The sequence below is a fragment of the Uloborus diversus genome, chromosome 1, assembly GCF_026930045.1.
Source record: "Uloborus diversus isolate 005 chromosome 1, Udiv.v.3.1, whole genome shotgun sequence".
NCBI lineage: Eukaryota > Metazoa > Arthropoda > Arachnida > Araneae > Uloboridae > Uloborus > Uloborus diversus.
The window spans coordinates 229,812,025-229,831,619 of NC_072731.1; the positions used below are offsets into that span (position 1 = coordinate 229,812,025).

The window sequence follows — 19,595 nt, forward strand, 5'->3', positions numbered from 1 at the left end:
AAAGATATAACTTAAACATGTATCAAACAAAATGACCTACATACATTTAATTGAAATTTAATGCAATAACATATACGTACCTACCGAAATACCAGATATACTTGCTTATTTAAACAGTCCTTGCTAAACAAACTCAGATTTCTGGTTTATCATTTTTGACTTTAATAAAGCGTTGAATATTAAAACACATCAGTAGATTTTTTTTTTTATGCATCTCGAGCAATGCGTTGAGCCTGAGTTCTACGTCGTATTTTTGTAGGCAGTCTTGGAAAAGGGACAGCATAATTTGCTGTCTCCGCTGGAAGAACTTCAGCATTCTGCATGGAATTTTGAGTTGAGGATGGATTGAATGAGTGCTCTTGCTCCGATTCCTTGGCATATGTTTTGATTGCTTACGGCATTATCGAAAACTTTTTTATGTTCCTGTGTTGTAACTTGGCAACTGCTCGATTCTTTAGGCATTTTTACAAATTATGAAGAATCGCTTCATGAAAATTTAGGCAAAAGAAATGCTTCGTATGTTAACAATGGCTCTCATCGAACAACTAAAATTGCAGCCGCTTAATATTAAAAATTGCGGAAAATATCGCCTGCGACAAAACAAAACAAATGGAACAAACTCGTTCTGTTGCTACATTTATTTATTGTCTGCCAAGTATTGCTTGTGTTTGCTCGTATGTTATCTTTTATAACTGTGTGTTAGCAAGAACTGATTTTGTTTTATTGTTTTTAGAACACGAATATGACGAATCAAAGAACATTTCTTTTTTATTTTAATGTCTGAGGCCTGTGAAATTACAAAACGTTTTCTTCGACTTTATTTGAAATAAAGTATGGTTATTTTCCTTAAGTAATCGTTTTAAGTTTCTCTTGCGTTGAAGGATGCCCGAAGTTAAATTTTTGAGATGCGATAATTCCCAATTTTGCCAATTGATAAAATACGACCTAACACGCATATCTACATCTGATGAGAAGTGACTAGGAATCATTTTTAAAAATGCAATATTGTCTCTAAATTTGACGAATTAAGAATTTTTTGAAAGGCCACATAATCACCTCCAATCACGGCGCTATTTCTTGATCTTAGTTGAGTTTTAAAAAAATTGTGAAAACGGTTTTTGCATCTTGGTGCAAATTTTGGTAGCGATTCATTTATGTTCCAGTCTTCAAGCAATGGTTATGGAGCGGCAAGCAAATCAACATGTTTGCACCATAAAGCTGAAGTTATATAGATTTCAGAAATGCAAAAAAAGAAGAAAATGAAAAAATTTGCAATAACTGCTGTAAACCTTCCCACTACAGAATGGTTGTGGGCAAAAAATTTCAAAGATGCAAATAAATGAAAATCAAAAAATTTGCAGTTACTGCCGTTTGCTTGCCCACGGGAGAAAGTTTCCGTTCTTCCGTGTGCAGGTAAAGAGCAGTAAGTGCATTCTGCCGATTACCTGCAAAATGTAGTGATAAAAGCAGTTACTGCTGTTTGCCTGCCCACGGGAGAATGTTTTCATTCTTCCGTGGGCAGGTAAAGAGCAGTAAGTACATACTGCCGACTTCCCGCAAAATGTTGCGAAAAAAGCAGTTACTGCTAATTACCACTGGTAAAAAAATGCTTTTTTTTCTGCGGCAACCAAATAAAAATGTTTGTACCATAAAACTATATCAATATAGATATCAAAAATGCAAAAAAAATGAAAATGAAAAAATCTGCAGTTACTGCCGTTTACCTGCACACGGCAATATTCTAGTGTGCTTGTTAAACTGAACCTTGATGCATAGTGAGCAAGGGGTGGATTTGAATCAAGAATTCAGCTGCCATTTTTTCTAGTTGTGTAGCAAAAATTATGTAATACAATATCTACATTTCATAAACTATGCATTGTGTAAAGCAATGAGTTGTGCCTGCCACCAGCTTTAAAGAACCTCAAGGTGCAACTGCTAGTAAAAGCAAAATGTTTTTAGAAATCTAGAATTTAAACTTCATTTATGATTCAACTCTATGATTACCTTTAATGTTATTGTTAGATTGTAAAGTTTGCATATCTGTATTTCTGAAGAGTTTTATAAAGCTAATGCTTTATGTTGTACTATTATTATTATTTCATAAATATTTGTATAGAAACTAATAAACATTTAATTGATAATTTGATGAATTGTAAATCTTAATTTATCATTTTTAGGTCTAGAAGAGCATTGTTAAATAAAGCAGATAGTTCCTCACAGAAAACTACTGACGATAAAAAAGATTTCACAGTAGAAGCTAAAATACTCTTTGGTGCTATAGAGGTAAAGATCAATATATTCAGTATAACTTTTAACAGAAATTTTTATTAATTATCAATCACAAAAATTTAAATTTAAATAATTAACAGTACAAGTTTAGGAAAGATTAAATTAACTTTTTGTCCATTTTAGTTTCACGTTAGAGTGTTTTACAGTTTTAAGCCTTTACTTTTGTATTTAATATTTTTTCTTAATTCCAAGTTTGATGTTTTCTTTCTTTTGAAATATCTTTATAGTTCACTGGTGGAAAATTTGGTTTGAACACGCCTATATTCATTGTTAGAGGATCGGTAAGTTTTTAAACTTTATTTTGCCCTTTAGATATTAAAAGAAAAAGTTAAGCATTTTCATTTCTTTTTGTAACTAAGTAATGTTGGGCAGAAATTTAATTATTATACGGTTGTTTATGGATTACATAGTTTATACAATTAATCGGAAATCTTTATAATACTTGGTGTCCGAAAAGTCCTTGACACATTTAAAAAATTCATAGAAAACCAACAAATTGTCATATGAATTTGCGGTTTGCACCATAATACTTCACAGGTTCAAAAGTTTTTATGACATAGAAAAAAAAAGAAAAGGGGAAAAAAAGAAGAAGAAAAAAGGCATTTCGCAGCCAGGGTGTCAGTATTTGCTATGCTTGTGATTCTTTGTTTATTAATTTTCATTCTTTTTTGCATTTTTCCATGTCAACAAAAACAATTTAAAAGTTCTTCTTTTTTCCCCTTTTCATTTTTTTTTTCGATGTCATAAAAACTCTTGAACCTGTGAAGTATTATGGTGCAAACTTCAAATTTATACGACAATTTGTTGGTTTTCTACTATTTTTTGAAATGTGTCAAGGACTTTTCGGACACCCTGTATAGTTATACTTTATTGCTATTGATTAAACTATTTGCAGGGAAATGTTCGTGTTACAGATCAAATGAAAAAATGCCCGGAATATGGAAAAGGCAAGTAAGTAATTTGATACTTAGTAAGTCCCACACATTGTTATTTTTGAATATGCATCTTAAATTCACTAACATACTCTTTATACAGGGCTCTTAGTCCTCCTATATCTCCTATATTTCCTATATTTTCACAATTTGTCAGATATTCTCCTATATTTCCTATATTTTCTCACTAACTCCTATATTTTTTTCATTGGATGTTAAATGCTGCCCAAAAATCCATAAATCTTTGATCCATTTTTTTCTTCTTTCTCCCTTGCACTGTTCTCTCTTATATCTTAAATGTTGGCATATGTACTAAACTTCTGTTTAATTATTTTTATGAAATGTACAAAATATAGATGGTTTTACTTGCTACTTTTAACTTGTTTTCAATTAATGAGTTTTTTTTGTAATTTTAATAGTATAACATGTTAACTTTAAGTGTACTACTGTAAAGATTTTGAAAGCTTTTAATTTTGTCACATATAATCTTACATGTAGTATAAATGACCGGTTGTAGCTCAAAGGATGGTTTTTGAAAATGTATTTTCAGATTTTAGTAACAATTTAACTTTGAGTACTTCAAATGTTTCAAAAATCGGTCTTCATCTCAGTTTTTTTTTTTTTTTTTTTTGACTCATTTTTTTATCTACTCGGTTACAGATACAAATTGGAGAGGATAATGGATGGTTCTATGCTCCACTTGAGCTCTTCTAAAACCCCCTTTCGTATGACAGATTACGTCAAATTCACCCTTTATACAATATGTGTGTACATATATATATATACACACATTAACTGTAAGTTATGGAGTGAGCACCTGGTGTTTAAATCAGCCACTTATGAATTAATTCCTCAAAAACGAAACGAAATCCAGTTTTATGAGCCCTGTTTATATAATTTCAGTTTTAAGATGTGATTAAATGTGATGTAGTTAATTTGCAATATTTTTTTTAGGCACAAGTCCGATAACTGGTGGAAAGCATTTGGTATGTTTCTTTTTCTTTCTCTAAAATCAAATTTGCACTGTAAACTTGTAAAAATTATTTTGAGTATTTTATCCTTTATCTTTTTTGAAGTGACTTTGTAATATTCCAAAAGATGTATACAGTAAAGTCCACTTACACAAAGGATGCATTCCAAGACCTCTCTGTAATTGTGCAGCAATCTTTTAACATCCACTTTCGGTTAACAATCATTCTTTTTTTCTTCTCGAAAGTATACGAAACAAATCTTATTGAACAAAATTACAAAATTATTTTTAGTGAAAATAGGATTTATGTTGTATCGATCAGCACATTATATAATAAAAAGCAACATCTGTGGAATACATGCAGCTGCAAATTATCTCAGACTTTTGTTTTAGCATAATGAGGTATATTTTCATTTAGATTGATCAAAAAATAAGAGAAATTTAGCTCAAACATTAGCGACTCTAGAAAAAACGTAACAAGTACCGCACAAAAAAGTTTTTACTATTTTTGAGTCAGAATCCAAAATCTGGAAAGATCACGGTGCATATCATTCTGGATTTGGGATCCCATATTGTATTACTACGTCCTGCATAAAGAACTACTTTTATACTGTATTTTAAGCAAAAAAGCTGTATTCACCTTAGAATACTGTTTTGATGCATTAAACCAATAATCAATGGATGAAAGAGCGAAATTAAGTACAATATTGTATGTACTTAATGCAATAATAATAAAATGTAGCACTATGATAGTACAGTACATTAGATAGAGTAACAATAATTGAAACTGCAAAAAATGAAGATGATGATAATTGGTGCTGGTTAGCTGATTATATCATCATCAGTGCTCTCGTACATATCAAGGATTCTCACCACTTCTATAATTGTTTCTTTCATCTTTTCTAGATTTAAATAAAGCAACCTACTGAGATACCGTTTTATTTGATTAACTTTCACGCATGGATTGAATAAAATAACATTGGAAAAATGAAGTGGTTGCACATGGATGGTTAATGTGGCAGCACATTAACAATGCAATGTGTAGACTGGTAGGGTGTGCAAACATCCGCTTTCAGTGATGCTAAAGGGATGAATGTCCATTCGCAATGCCTATATTTAGTAGCCAATAATGAAGCAGATATTTGCACTTCACACTTTGCTTCGTAAAAACTTGTGTTGCTTGCGAGAACTTTGTGTCATCTCTGAGATACGTTAGTTATGGAAAGCTGGTGTTATAGAAATTTCGCATAAGTTAAATTATATTGTAGTATAAGTCCACTGTAATCATATGCGTATTTAAGACCACGATATTTTTGAATTCTTGGTTCAATTTTGATCTTTATTGAACCTGCAGTTAGTTTCAGCTTGAAATATCCAAAAATCATTTGTTGCATTTTATTTCTGTCTTAATCTTTTGCAGTTTGAAATTCAAAAACAAAAAGAGAGATTGAGAAAATATATACTGCAAACAACTATGTCAATTAGAATTTCCTTAAGCCTGATGTTACCCGGGCAGATATTCTTCTTTTTCAACAGCAGGGACTAAGATTTTAAATCAATTTTATGCACCACTTATAGTGTAGGGGAGACCGGGGCAGGTTTTCCCACTTTTTTTTTTGTTTTATTTTGTTTTAATTTTTTATTTAAACATTTTGTTAAGTTTTGATTACGCCTTGAATTCTTGTACTTTAGGCTAAGTATTAACATTACTAAAACATAAAAAATTTAGAAAACTTTAAAGAAATAAATATATATTTGTTACCAAGTCACGTTGGGAAACCAACCCCGTAGCCGGGGCACGTTTTCTAACGTATAAAATTGGGTCGGGGCAAGTTTTCTAATTAGTTTAAATGGTCTATAATAGAAGTAAAATAAACATGGAGTGTAACGTAAAATTTATTTTCTAATTCATTGGTAAGTACAATGGGTACATTCTTAATAATTTATTACATTAAAATGTATTATAACAATAATCAAAGTTAGTCAGAGTCATCTTCCATATCAGTGTGACAGTTAATACAAACAAAAAACAAAGAGTCTTCTTTTTTGACGCACGCTACGTGAGCCCATTTCTTGCAACGAATATTCTTTTGGCTTTGAGTTAGAAAAGGTGTCAAAGCAATATAGGCGAACACAGTCTTCATCTTCTTCCTCACTTGATACATTGGCATATTTAGTTTTATTTTTCTCAACATGGCGAAATGTCTTCTTCTCCCTTTCTTCGTCAACAAATAGCTGAGGCTTCACAGATTGCTTTCCTTTTTCATTTTTCAAAATGATTGTGTTGGACTTTTTCTTTTTTTGCTTCTTACTCTGTTAGGAGTATCCCTTAGAATGGCGGATTTTCATTTTCTCCTCCCTTTGCCTGTGCGTTTCCTCGGGGCAGCCTTTTCAAATGGTCTGATTTCTTCGGGGGATGGCAAATACTGTTGAGGCAAGAACCAGCTACCGGCGAGCGAGATGGTTGTGGGTTAGACTCACCTTGGATGTCCTTAGATGTAGAAGGAACACCTTCTGGTAGCCCTAATTGTGGTTGACATGGTTCATTGAGAGTAATTGAAAAGGAAGTGGCTGAACGATTTTCAGAAGTGTTAGTGGTTAGGCATACATTGTTTACTTCATCTGGAGTGGATGTGTCTTTGAACAGATGGGGACAAGCCTTCAGTTGAGACTATTTCAACTGCAGGAACTTGTGCTGAAGGTACATCAACTTGTGGCATTTGGGTTGTAGGAACTTTGGCTTGAAGTACTTCAACCTATGGCATTCCGACTTGAGGGCCATCAACTTGAGGCACTTCGGCTTGAGGCATTTCGGTTTGTGGAAGTTCGGCTTGAAGCACTTCTACTTGAGGTACTTCAGTTGGAGCCAACTGAACATTAATGAACTTGTGGCGGTAGTTATTTAATGTTCTCGTATTTATATTAAAGTCTATAGAAGCTTTCCTAACACTACATCCATTTCTTATTGCTGCAAGCGCTGCATTTATTTGCACTTGTGAGTAGTTAGTTCCCTCGGTTTGACTTGTTACGGTAATTGCGCACCATTTTCAGTCCATCTGATATATCACATTGGAGAATGAAATTCAGTTTCAGATATGACTTGATACTATTAAAAAAAATCAGATCATTTAAGTAGTTATCCAAAATTTAATTTTAAATATTTAAAATTGTGGTTTTATGCAGTAATTATAGACTGTATTGGCTAAAAATACAAAGTTAAACGGTAAAAAAAGGGGAAAAAAACATAAAAAACATTCATGGAGAGCCCGGGGCACATTTTCCAATTAGAGAATGTGCCCCGTATTGAATTGGAATATGTGCCCCAACACCATATTTGATTTTTTTTGTAATATTTAACTATGAAAATGAAAACTATTTGCCAAAGCAATCACGTCATCAGAACCGTGATGAAATATAGTTTTAAGTTAGGTCCTGACAATGAAACAAAAACAGTATCATACATGTTTTTTTAATGAAAAGTAAATGCTTGTAAAGTTACTCACCAGAAGAAAAACCGCAAAAGTTGACGTCTCATCAAGACAAAGCCAGCTGATGAATTGAAGGTTACGTGGAAGGCGTGCGCATTGCTGCAGTTTCACACTGTCCGGTAAGCGTCGCTACCTAGCAAGAAACACTTAAACTATGGCGCATTGGAATACGTGCCCCTATAGAATATCTGCCCCGGTCTCCCCTATCAATGCTCAGTGTTTGCTTAGAAGACATCACAATAGAGAAAATTAAAGTCTCTTATTTTCCTACTTTCCATTTTGAAATTGTTATTGTTTACATAATTGTTTAAAGGTGGCAAGTGTATGAATCAGATTTTTAACTCTTATAAATTCAAGAACTGAACATGAAATTTATTAATGTTCTACAGGTTTTGTAAAACACAAATATCCTAAAATTGAAAGGAAGCACACGGCATATGAAAGCCTGTGTTCTTCAAAGAGGATGTAAATTTGGCCTCTAAATGATTCTTCATAACTTTGTTCATGGTGATTAGTCACTGCATTCTTTTTCTTGCTCTCTTACTTTTTCATCCAGTTTTATACTCATTTGGCAATTGGTAACTGCTTTTCTGAAATCCTCAACGAGCAAAAGATTTAATGAATCAAATTAGGTACTTTTTGATGATGCTCATTGATCTAGGAATTTGATTGGTTAATAGTTTCCCATGAAATCTAGTTGCAGAGTGCAACTGTTGTTTGCTAGATGAATGTATAAATTTATCTTTGCCTTTCTTAAAACTTTTATCTTTCTCCTTTTGATCAAACCAATTTTTTTACATGATAACTAAAGGGAAGTAATCAGTTCGGAATTTCTCGAAAAAATATGTATTCTAAGGTACAGAATGTGCTTCAATAGTTTTAAGAAGACCTAATCCAATCCTTAGTGTTCCTCACCTTTTAAGTGTGTGTACTTTGTTTAAATACGGTGCAACTAGTTTTTAATGATAACTCATGAAAATATCACTTTTTCATTACAATAGACAATGTCGTGAAGGAAGGCAATGTTACAATGCAAAATTTCGTAGAGTCCCCCAATATTTTCCTTGCTTGTTTTCCCTCTTTCAAAATCGGGCCCCGAATTTAGCAGTTTTAGTGTAAACATATGTATATTAAAAGTAAGAAGTGTCAGTTTTGTTAACAAATTGTGCTCTTGAATAACATTTTTTACTTTGTTTTTCATTTTACTCTGAAATTTTGGCTTAAAAAATTGTTGTATTATCCTTGAAAATTTTCACATATCAGTCTGGAAATGTACTGGCTGTGTGCTCTGAACTCAAAACTAATAACACATTGTCCTCAGTTTTGTTTTAATGCTCTAAAATTATAAATAAATAAAGTAAATAAATTTGATGTTTCATGAATCATTTAAAATTGAAGTGATGATCAAGAAGAAAATATCGAGGAGGATGGGTGGATTTAAAATCTTTCATATTATATCTTCCTAAGGTAAAATTTACCGAATTTGATATAAATTTAATGAAAAGAAGCCGTTATTAATAAGCTAATCTAAAGCTTAATGTTAATGTACTTTTATCTCCTATCTAGGACAATTAATGTATACATAAAATGCTTAATACCTTTTCTAAAGTCTTTTTATTTTTACCATTTAAATATAGGTCGCCTTCTGGTTTGTGAAAAATATTTAGTTGAAAAACGCCTGAGTTCATTTGGACAAGGCAGAGTGTTTGGATGTACTGTTGAGATGACAGCAAAAGCAAAAGAATGGTTTCGTAAATATAAACGTAATCCCGAGAACTGTTTGCCCTTAATTCTTGAAGTGAATGCAGAATTGGAAGCTTATGAAGAGAAAAAAGTGACAATAACACTGAAGAAAACGGCTGAACCTTCATTTCAAAAGACGAGGTATTGCGTTTAAGCACTTCTTTAAAAAAGATTTATGCTTCAAAAAATCTTATTATCCTTAAATTTTCAAACCTGCTTTTACTAAGCACACACACTTACACACATCAAACTTATCGAAGAGAGACTTATCAAATTTTAGAGAAAAAGGGATAGAAGTAAATGGTTTATCTCTTCCAAATTATGTATACTTTTCTTTTGTTCACTTCAGATATGCAAAAAAATCCTGTGATATTGTAGGCAGCATGTTTAGCTATCAAATATAATTTATGTCTGAATTGACCCCTGCTCACAAACCTTCATTTATTCTGTTTTGTGATCAGTAAGTTTTGTTTTGTTTTTACTCAGAACTGTAAAAGAAAAATTTTGGTGTAGATGGTGAAAAAAGAAAATTAACAGAAGTGGGAAAACAAAAAACAGTCAAAAAATTCAGAGCATATTTCTGATTTCTGCTGAAATTTCTCAAACTCTGTTCTTCTTTTATAAATATCTGCATTAATAAAATTAATTTAAAGAAATTTGTTTATATCTACTGATGTTATTAAAAAGAAGGCTGTGTGATGTAAATATTTGTTATTGATCAATTGCAATCAATATTTATTGTAATAATATGCTTAAAACAAAAAAACTTTTTTTCTGAAAAATGGAAGTATTTTTCCTCTAACTTTTTTCTGTTTCATTTAAATAGTTTTTCTACAAACTATTTAAATGAACTATTTTTTCTAAAAATCTAACAGGTATTAGAATCTTTTCTTTCAATGTCTTTAATGTTCACCTCTAAGCTAAACAATTATAAATATAACTTGTCCCATGTGGTTTGGTTAGCCCCGCTGTTTCGTTCAAACAATTTGTACTCGGTACCCAGCTGGGTTATAAGGAAGATCCTCTTCTCCTGTGCTATATGGCAATCCTATGGCTTCAGGCTAAAGATAAGAGTTAGTGAAAATAATCAATGAGGCAGTGAGAAGCAAAGGGATGTAAGTGGCAAAATTAAAAATTTGGAAATAACCGGTACAAATAGTAAGGGAAACTCTCCTCTATCTTGGGGTAAAAGATAGTCCTGGTAGGTGCTGCTGTATAGCATGAATTAGGAAAAAAAATCAATGAAAGCCTACCTAGTATGTTATTTTTAAACGTGTTTAGAGGTGAAAACAGTCGGGAAAAAACGGAATAAAACCTTTGTTCAAAAGTGCAGGTATGACTACTTTTAGAACTGCTTAGCACGGCCGTATTGTTAACTGGAACACCAGTTTAAATTTTGGTTCAGCTTTAAAAACCAATATGGCAGTTTTGGTTTGGTGTTTCTCTTGGAGAAATAAAAAAAACCAATTTAGTTTTGATTTAGACTTAGACTGGATTGGAAAAAATCATAACTCAATAGCTTTCATTTTCAAACAGTAAAGTTACGTTGCAAGGAAGAGAAATCGTACTTTTTTTTCGTTCAAAAAATATCAATCATGTTTGAAAGTCAATAATTATTATTATCATTTCAAGTTTCAAATGCAGTTTAAAATAGAAAATGTAATTGTTATCATTTGGCACGCCTTTCCCAATATTATTGGTTGAATGACGATTTGACTTACTTTCTAGTGTTTAATCAAGAAAAGCCTAAGGCTTTTTTTTTTTTCAAATTAAACCTACTTGTATGTTTATTTCTGTCAAGCAGAAAAAGAAGATGTGTATATTACATAAATTTTAAATGCTTAACACTTTATATGTTCCAAGAAAAACAATATCATTAAGAACCCTAATTTTATTCATAAAAAATCAATTTTTCCAAAAAAAAAAACAGTTAAAAAATGTTTTTTTCATACAGTTTAAAATTTTGGGAAATTTTGCATCTCTAAACGTGTTTTACTCAAAACTTGAAAATGTCCACTGACATCCCTTTGCTTCTCACCGCCTCAAATGTAACCTAAGCTGCAAAAGACAAATGTATGTATGATATGAGAAAAATAAATTAAATGTTAGAAAAATGTAGACACTGGGAAATTAAACTGATTATACAAGGATAACAATTTTTTGTAATTTGCAGTATTGTTTTAAAACCTTACAAACTAATATGGATGCAAGTGGACAGCATCCTAATGCCATAAATAATACATACATAACTAGTTTCAAAATTTACGTATTTCATATAGATACTATATTAATTTTTCATTTTATCCATTTTGGTATCAATAGGTGATAATGTGCTTTTTTATATATAATAGAATTCTTAATGCGCCATCTGGTTCCTTGGAAATAGAATTAGAACCTTTAGATGAAGATGAGATGCAAGTTCCAGAAGACCTTGATCCACGTGAAGAAGAACTAAAAGTAAAGTGTTTCAATCAAATTATGTTATTTTTTCTAGTTTTGCCCTAAAATATTCTTTCATTATGTATTATTACTTAACTTTTTCTTGATATCTGTAAACTTTTATTTATATAAAGATTTTTTTCCCTCAGGGTGTACTTTTCAAAAAACTAATGGCCTTAAGAAATAGAATTGCAGACAATGAAGCTGTTGCTCCTTACATGGTTTTCAGCAACAAAAACCTTTTGGACATTGCTGTGCACAGGCCCATTTCTTTGAAGTCTCTATCCCAAATAGAAGGTGTTACAGCTGCTAGAATATCCAAATTCGGAAAGCAAATGACTGATTTGGTTTGTAAATTTTGTGAAGAGAATGAGTTGGAAAAGGATGTGTTTTCAAATTCATCAAAAGAAGCAAGTAAGGTAATCATTTTTACATTTGTTTTTCTACATATTTGGTTGGATCCTGTGTTGAAATTGCAAAAACCTTAAAAATTCTTCATGATACCTGATATTCAATTCAATATTTACTTTTTCAACCATGATAGGAGAGATACCTAGGAAAAGAAAAATAAATTCCCTTGTACTCTTTAAACCTAAAATGCATTAACATTTTAGTCAGTATACACTCTTTAAGCCTTTTCAATTAGCTATAATTCTGACAATTGGATTTGGATATGATTGTGAGGAACAATTTTTGAGACATTGATGTGGCACATGCAGAGGCACCCCGAGCTTAAATTTTTGGGAGGGTGAATATTCTCTATTTACCATATAAAAACTGAATTTTACCAAATTACAAGATTTTTGCTGAATGAGGAGAGGTCCCCTTGGTTATATGTGGTTTTCCTAATTATTTAAAACAGCCTACTGCTTAGAACTTTTTTAGTGCAGTTAGTTGATTTTCCAAACTCAAATTTAGTTGTATTCAGCCTGATGACATAAGCTTTATTTCTTTCTTTGTATGTTTTGAGGCTAACCAGCCAATGCACATTTTGGCCAACGTTGCTGTAAACTTACCGACCAATGTCCTACCTTTTCGTGATTTCAGGCTTTGGCCAGCCAATTCGTGAAGTGGCTTGGGATAATTGGCCAAAGTAGAGACAAAGAAATCAATTGAAAATTGTTTTACTCACTATTAAAAATGAGTACTTCGGTGTACATTTTTTTTTTTTTTTAATACTATTGTTTCAGAAACGAGTTCAAATATAAGTGACACCTCTGAGTTAAATTAAACTTGGAATATGTAAAAATATGATCTCGTTTTAATCTGATCTCATATTAAAGCCATTATAAAAATTATTCAGTGAACATATGTGTGCGGTAACAACGTGACAGCGTGAAGAAGGTTTGATTTGCACTCTTCAGAATGACTAATTATGTCTTGAACAAATGTCTTGCATATCCCATATGAATACAAAGGCAAATTGAGTACTCAATTTTATGTGTCAACTACCTTTTAAGGGTGATCCTGAGTCTTTTTCTGTTTCATGAACCTATTGTTATAGATTCCAAGTCTATTGTCTCTCGAAATATCACTTAAAAAAACATGAATTTGTTTGCAAAGGCAAATAGCAAATATAAAGGCAAATTAAAACAAATATGAAGAAAAATTAGTTTTGTTGTTCATATTATTTAAGGACATTTCTTTGTTGGCACCCTCTATTGAGTTTGCACGCCATCACACCAGAAGCGACCGATGTGCCATCTACGAACGAATCTACTATTATCACTTCGAGCTTTGGCCAAGGATTCCCAACCAGTTTGCAAAATGAGCAGCCAAAGTAAAATGTTCAATATTAATTGCAAGTACTCCGACCATTGAAAAGAGATATAATGGAGAGAGTGAAAACTTTCATTCGGTGAAGCCGAAACCCCAAGTCACGTGACAGATTTTAAAGCAAAGCATTGGAAGAAATCAGATTTTTTCCCCTTGTTTCACGCAGAACGTGCCAACCATTTGTCGTTGATGAGTCACGGGACTTGGGGGTCTTTCGGTCAGCTTTTACTCAGCCAATCATTGGACTTGCACCCTCCATTTATTCCTGCTCCAAGCTTCCAACCTAGGCCCCAAAGGGAATTGGCCAAACTTCGGGCTTTGACCATAACATATATTATTTTTTCTGCAAATTTTTTTTCTATTTCTAGGTCATTTATGTTTACTGTTAAATGGGGGCGTCAAACCCATCAATATTATCCTTTGCCAAGTTGTCTTCTGAAAAAGATGAACATACCAACCTTACTAAAGAACATAAAATTTAAAGTAGCAATTAGTGAAGTTTGAGTATTAATTAGTGGATGTTTACAGGATTTTATAGTAAAATTTCATACTGTCTGTGTCTTTATTTTGTGTGATAAAAGAACATTACTCTTTTTTACAAGATCCCTATCTTGAAACATTATTATTTTTTAAATATTAGCTACATTTAAAATATAACCTGTTTACTTGTTTAATTAAACACATTATTAAGTCAAAAGTGGAAATCACAGTTTTTGAGCTTGATAGATTTAAAAGTTTATCAGACGGGAATCAAAAAGCTCAAATAAAAGCAGAACTGCCAACTTTTGAAAGTCTTAAACTCGTGAAAACACGAAGTAGCAACAAAAAATTGCAGAAAACATTTACGTGTTTTCCCATTCTCAATGCAAAATAAGTGAGGTTATGGATGAAAAGACTTGTAACTCAAAATTTTTGTTCATAGAAAGTATGATTTTTTCGTAGCATTTGGCAGCTCTGAATAATGGGCATTAAACATTTATCGTGAGACTAGGTTTTGTCCCTTTGCTTTTGTTTTCTTTTTTTCACTCACAATTTGAAAAGTTAGTTAACAGATTTATTGTGTAAACACCATATTTTTCTCTTAATACGAAGTCAAGCAATAAATATCATAAATTTTATTTTTTGAAAACATTTTGTTTTTAAATTGAATTTTTGTGATGATATGAAAAAAAAGTAAATTGCTTTACTAATTTTTCTTTTTGCAAATTTTTAGGTGACTTTCACTTTAGATCCTCTTGTGCGTGAGTTGAACAGCAGTGCCCAAGAGTCATATAAAATGTGTGAAATCGAAGATAAAGATGTCAACCAAGTTGCTTCTGAAAGAAGTCTTTCAGTTAACACAATCATTTCTCATTTATGTGAAGCTTTGAAATTGGGACTTCCTGTAAATTTGAAGCGTGTTGGAGTTACTCCTGAAATTTTTAGATTGATTTCTGCTGTTATACGTTCTGAACCTATAAATTCAGGTAATTCACTCTTATGCAAAAGTTTTCCTCTTAGTATTTTAACTATCATTTCTACTCCTTTATTACGTCTTTTTCCAAAGACTTAATTTTCAACTATCAAGAAAATATGAGAAACATAAATATCTCCCCAAGTTTTATACACTAAATTTGCAACACCATAATTTTATCTTACTTTCAGTAAAGGCTTTCGAAAATGCCAGCTTGAATTTCAATTCTACCATTAGAAATTCAACCGAACATTGGGTCATAAATCTGTACCTCAGAGCCAGTGTGACTAGTGATGTGGATCGGGTAAATACCCAGTGGGTAGGTAAATATTTTTTGGGTATTTACCCGGGTATTTACCTAAGGCCTGGGTAAATACCCAAAAACTGGGTATTTTACAAAAAAATGCAAAAAGTGAATGAGAATTTTTTTTTTAAATCTAAATATGAAATAATTGGTAAAACTAATACATACATATGTATTACACAGTTTATAATATTTTTTATCAAAAGACTTAATGAAATTATGAAAGAAACATATCACGAACCAAAGAATCTTTCTTTTCAATGCCATAATTGAAGAAGATGTTTGCTTTTTTTTTTTTTTGTAACCAGTTAAGCTTTTTACTTTTTGTAGAATTGCTTTTTATATGTGAAATTTGGCTATCAACATTGATTGGGCATATCCAACACATTTAATGTGAATATCATATTAGATTGCTGAGTTGTTTCACACAATAATTCTTTAAATATGTGATCAAAATACAAATTTTAGGGAAAAATTTATTGTTTTGTATATAGTAGGTTATACAAGGTGTTTCGTTTTAACCTGCAAGACCTTTATTTTTGCAACCGTTAGTCCTAGATGCTTACTTCCAATTGCAAAAATATTCAGATGCAGAGTAAAGATATTGGAAGTTTGAAGCAAAAATAAAAATGAGTCAAAACTACAAAATTTTACTTTTTATACGGCTCTAGGTCCCCTAACTTATATTTAGAGAAATGATCTGAATTTAAAAATTACTGACACAAAAAAACTTAACATTTGTGCAATGAAAACTCAAGGAGATATTCCATTTGAAAGTTTTAAGGGACCATGCAGAAGATGAGATTAGAACTTATTACCCTTTCAGAATAATGACAGGTTGGCAAAGTAAAAAACACAAGGTATTACATTTTTCATTTCTACTCGAAAATTCATGCGAATGTTATGCCGTGATACGCAAAACACGCTGCAAAACCTTGAACAATTTGAAAAATCACTCTGCACACATATAATTTTATATAAACACTCATTAACTGCTATATTTTCCCCCAAAAGATGTTACTGACGGCGAGTGTAAAATGGTGTAAGTTACAAAACGCTGCGTTTCATATCTCAGTGAATATTGGTCGTACTAATGTCAAACTTTTTTTGTAATTGTTTTTCAGTAGAGATTATTTCCCTAACCATCAATAAGTCAGAGGATCTGGGGCCCGTGTAAAAAGTTAAAATTTGTATTTTTTTACTCATTTTTATTTTTACTTCAAATTTTCAATATCTTAAGTCTGCATCTGATTTTGAACATTTTTGCAATTGTAAGTATGCATCTAGGACTAACGGTTGCAAAAATAGAGGTCTTGAAGGTTGAAACAAAACACTCTGTATATATACATAGTGGAATACATACAGAAAAGTATTTTAGTTGAATATAAATTTTTGAAATAAATACCCGGGTAAATACCCATTTTGGGTACTTACCCAGGTATATACCCTGGGTATTTACCCCTAAAAATAAATACCCGGGTATTTTACATCACTAAGTGTGACGCAAGTCCAAAAATTGCGATTTTCCGTTTATTATGATTATTTGTATTTGTTTGTACACTGGTGGACAAAATTAAGAGATGGAAGGCATTTTCCCAATATCTCAAGAAATACTGGACAAAAGTTAATGAAATTTGTTATGGTTATAACTTATAGAGTGACAATAGTGTGTGCAAAGCAAAAATTAAAGTGCCATTCATTGGCAAGAGTTATTGCCAAAAGTCCAATGTGAACTGAACTTCAGGATGCAAGAGGGCAATGAAAGTGAGGCTTGTATGGTGTGTGGTCGCCTGTGACAGATAGACAGCATGCACAATGAGTATGCATGCCATTAATAAGAGAGGTAAGGAGTGCTTGTGGAAGACCCTCCCACTCATCCACCAGAGCAGTTTTTAACTCCGGAATGGTTCTGGGTGGGGGTTGGAGTATTGCAATAAGTTTCACAAGAGCATCCAAGCATGTTCATTAGGGTTAAGGTCAGGCGATTTGGCATGCCAATCCATTTGATGAATATCTTCAATTTCCAGATGCTCCTCAACCAGGGACAACCTTATGTGGTTTGGTATTGTCGTCTATAAAAACGAATTCAAGGCCAACAACAGCCCTGAAAAGACGCACATAGGATCTCCTGCCTGTACCTCTGGGCATTCACGAAACCAGTGTCAAACACATGGAGTGGTGTGCGGGTATCTTGAATGATCCCTGCCCAAACTATCAATCCTTCAACATGATAATGGTCCCTTTCCATGGTGTTACTGGGTTGGAATCGGATCCCAGGTTCCTTCCATATGAATATTCGCGGAGAATCAGGTTATAGACAGAATCTGGACTCATCTGTGAAAAGAACGTTAGCTCACTGGAACTGTGTCCAATGTCGGTGCTGTTTGCACCATTGTGCACGCTCTCTTTCATAGGAGGGAGTGAGTAGGATGCAAATGGCGGGCTTCCTGGCATACAACCCTCTTTCACCGAGCCTCCTGGCAACTGTCTTCTTTGAAACTAATGTTCCTGTTGCAGTATTGAGGTCCCTAGACAGTTGTGTCTGTGTAGACGTCCTCTGGTGCTTGGCTGTAAGTAACAAATACTGGTAATTGGGCGTTGTTACTCCTAGACAAACTTGTCCTGGTCTTCTAGACAGTGTCCCACTGTTTTTAAACCGATTCCACAAATTTGAAACAATGCTTGGTGTTGCACCCAATTCCTTAGCAACTTGAGCTTTGGACTGTCCTGCCTCAAGTTTACCCACAATTCTCCACCTCATACTTTCGCCTAAACAATGATGTTCACTCATTTCACCCAAAAATCAGCAAAAACAAGTTTATTCAAGAAACACAAAACAAATCATTACTGTGTTGTAGAGTGGAATGAGCTGAGAAGCTAATTGCAGACATTTATACTTCCATACTGATTTAACAATGCCCACAAGAATACGTAAACTCATCTCAGCGACACTAACGCCATAGTGCTATTATATGGCAACCAACTGTCTAGGTTTTATGAGATATTTTCCGAAAAATGTGTGAAAATGCCTTCCATCTCTTAATTTTTTCCACCAGTGTAGAAGCCTATTCCGCATCGAGCCATGTGAACATATTTCTGTTTTTAAAAAATACTTTTCAATTTTTTACCAGAGTTAAAAGAGCGCGCTTCCCATCCTTTACGTGTGCTAGAAAAAAGTTTTTCCTCTCTTCTGTAAAATTATCATAATGTGACTTAGGTCCTCCTTGCACTGAGGTACAGAAATAGTGGAAACAAAAATTTCTCTGAACATTGAAAATCAAATGTCCTAGGTCACCTCTTCTACAGTATGAGCAGAAAGAATGCTCTTGTAAATCAATATGACTCCATATTTGTAAAAATAAAATATTTATTTACAGAAATGTAATTAACATTAGTGTTCTAGCAACAGAGCTGCCAACTTGTACGATTTTGGCATACAATGTACAAATTTTGATTAGATCATACAATTATTTGGAAGTACAAATTTTGTACGAATTTGAATGTTTCTTGTATTTCATGATAAAAAGTGTTTCAAACATTAAAAAATACATTATTTTGCCAGCTTTTAAAACTCTTTTGATGGTTTTACTTTAATAGCTTAAAAGTCGATGTTCACTAACATATCCACAGGCGCATCATACTCTTACACCTTATACTTAAAAATTGTTTGTTTTTACTTTCTTCTATATCTAATATATAGAAGAAAGTATTGGATTCGTGCAAATTTTCGAATTTCGAATTTTGACGGATTCGAACGTTTTGAGGTGTGCTGAGTCCATTTCGACCATTTTTGGAAAATGTCTGTCTGTCTGTGTGTGTGTGTGTATGTATGTGTGTGTGTGTGTATGTATGTGTGTGTGTGTGTATGTATGTGTGTCACGTCTGTGTGTGACCAGTTTTTTGTGGCCGCTCTACAACAAAAACTACCGCATGAAATCGAACGAAATTTAGTACACATATGTGCCCCTATGTGAACTTGTGCCCATTAGTTTTTGCTCCTCCAAGGGGGGTGGAGCAATGGGACGTTTTTCGAGTTACGCGTGCTTGCTATTCCTCAGGAAGTTACTGGCGGAATCAAACAAAATTTGGTCCATATGTTGGTATTAACAGGAACAGGTGCTGATTCAATTTTGGTGTCAATAACTCAAACGGGGGTTGAGCTATAGAACGTTTTTTGTCGTCAATTGTGACTGCTGTATCT

At 32.7% G+C, this 19,595-nt stretch overlaps 1 protein-coding gene across 1 annotated transcript in view; it reads left to right on the plus strand.

Moving 5' to 3' along the window:
* Nucleotides 1-19,595, plus strand: part of LOC129234202 (bifunctional 3'-5' exonuclease/ATP-dependent helicase WRN-like) — a 101,436-nt gene that overhangs the window by 60,844 nt on the left and 20,997 nt on the right. Inside the window, exons 17-24 of the mRNA XM_054868121.1 lie at nt 2,178-2,283; nt 2,517-2,570; nt 3,185-3,240; nt 4,176-4,207; nt 9,317-9,563; nt 11,774-11,879; nt 12,011-12,280; nt 14,851-15,103. Of these exons, the coding sequence (XP_054724096.1) occupies nt 2,178-2,283; nt 2,517-2,570; nt 3,185-3,240; nt 4,176-4,207; nt 9,317-9,563; nt 11,774-11,879; nt 12,011-12,280; nt 14,851-15,103 (1,124 nt within the window). The remainder of the gene's footprint in view (nt 1-2,177; nt 2,284-2,516; nt 2,571-3,184; nt 3,241-4,175; nt 4,208-9,316; nt 9,564-11,773; nt 11,880-12,010; nt 12,281-14,850; nt 15,104-19,595) is intronic.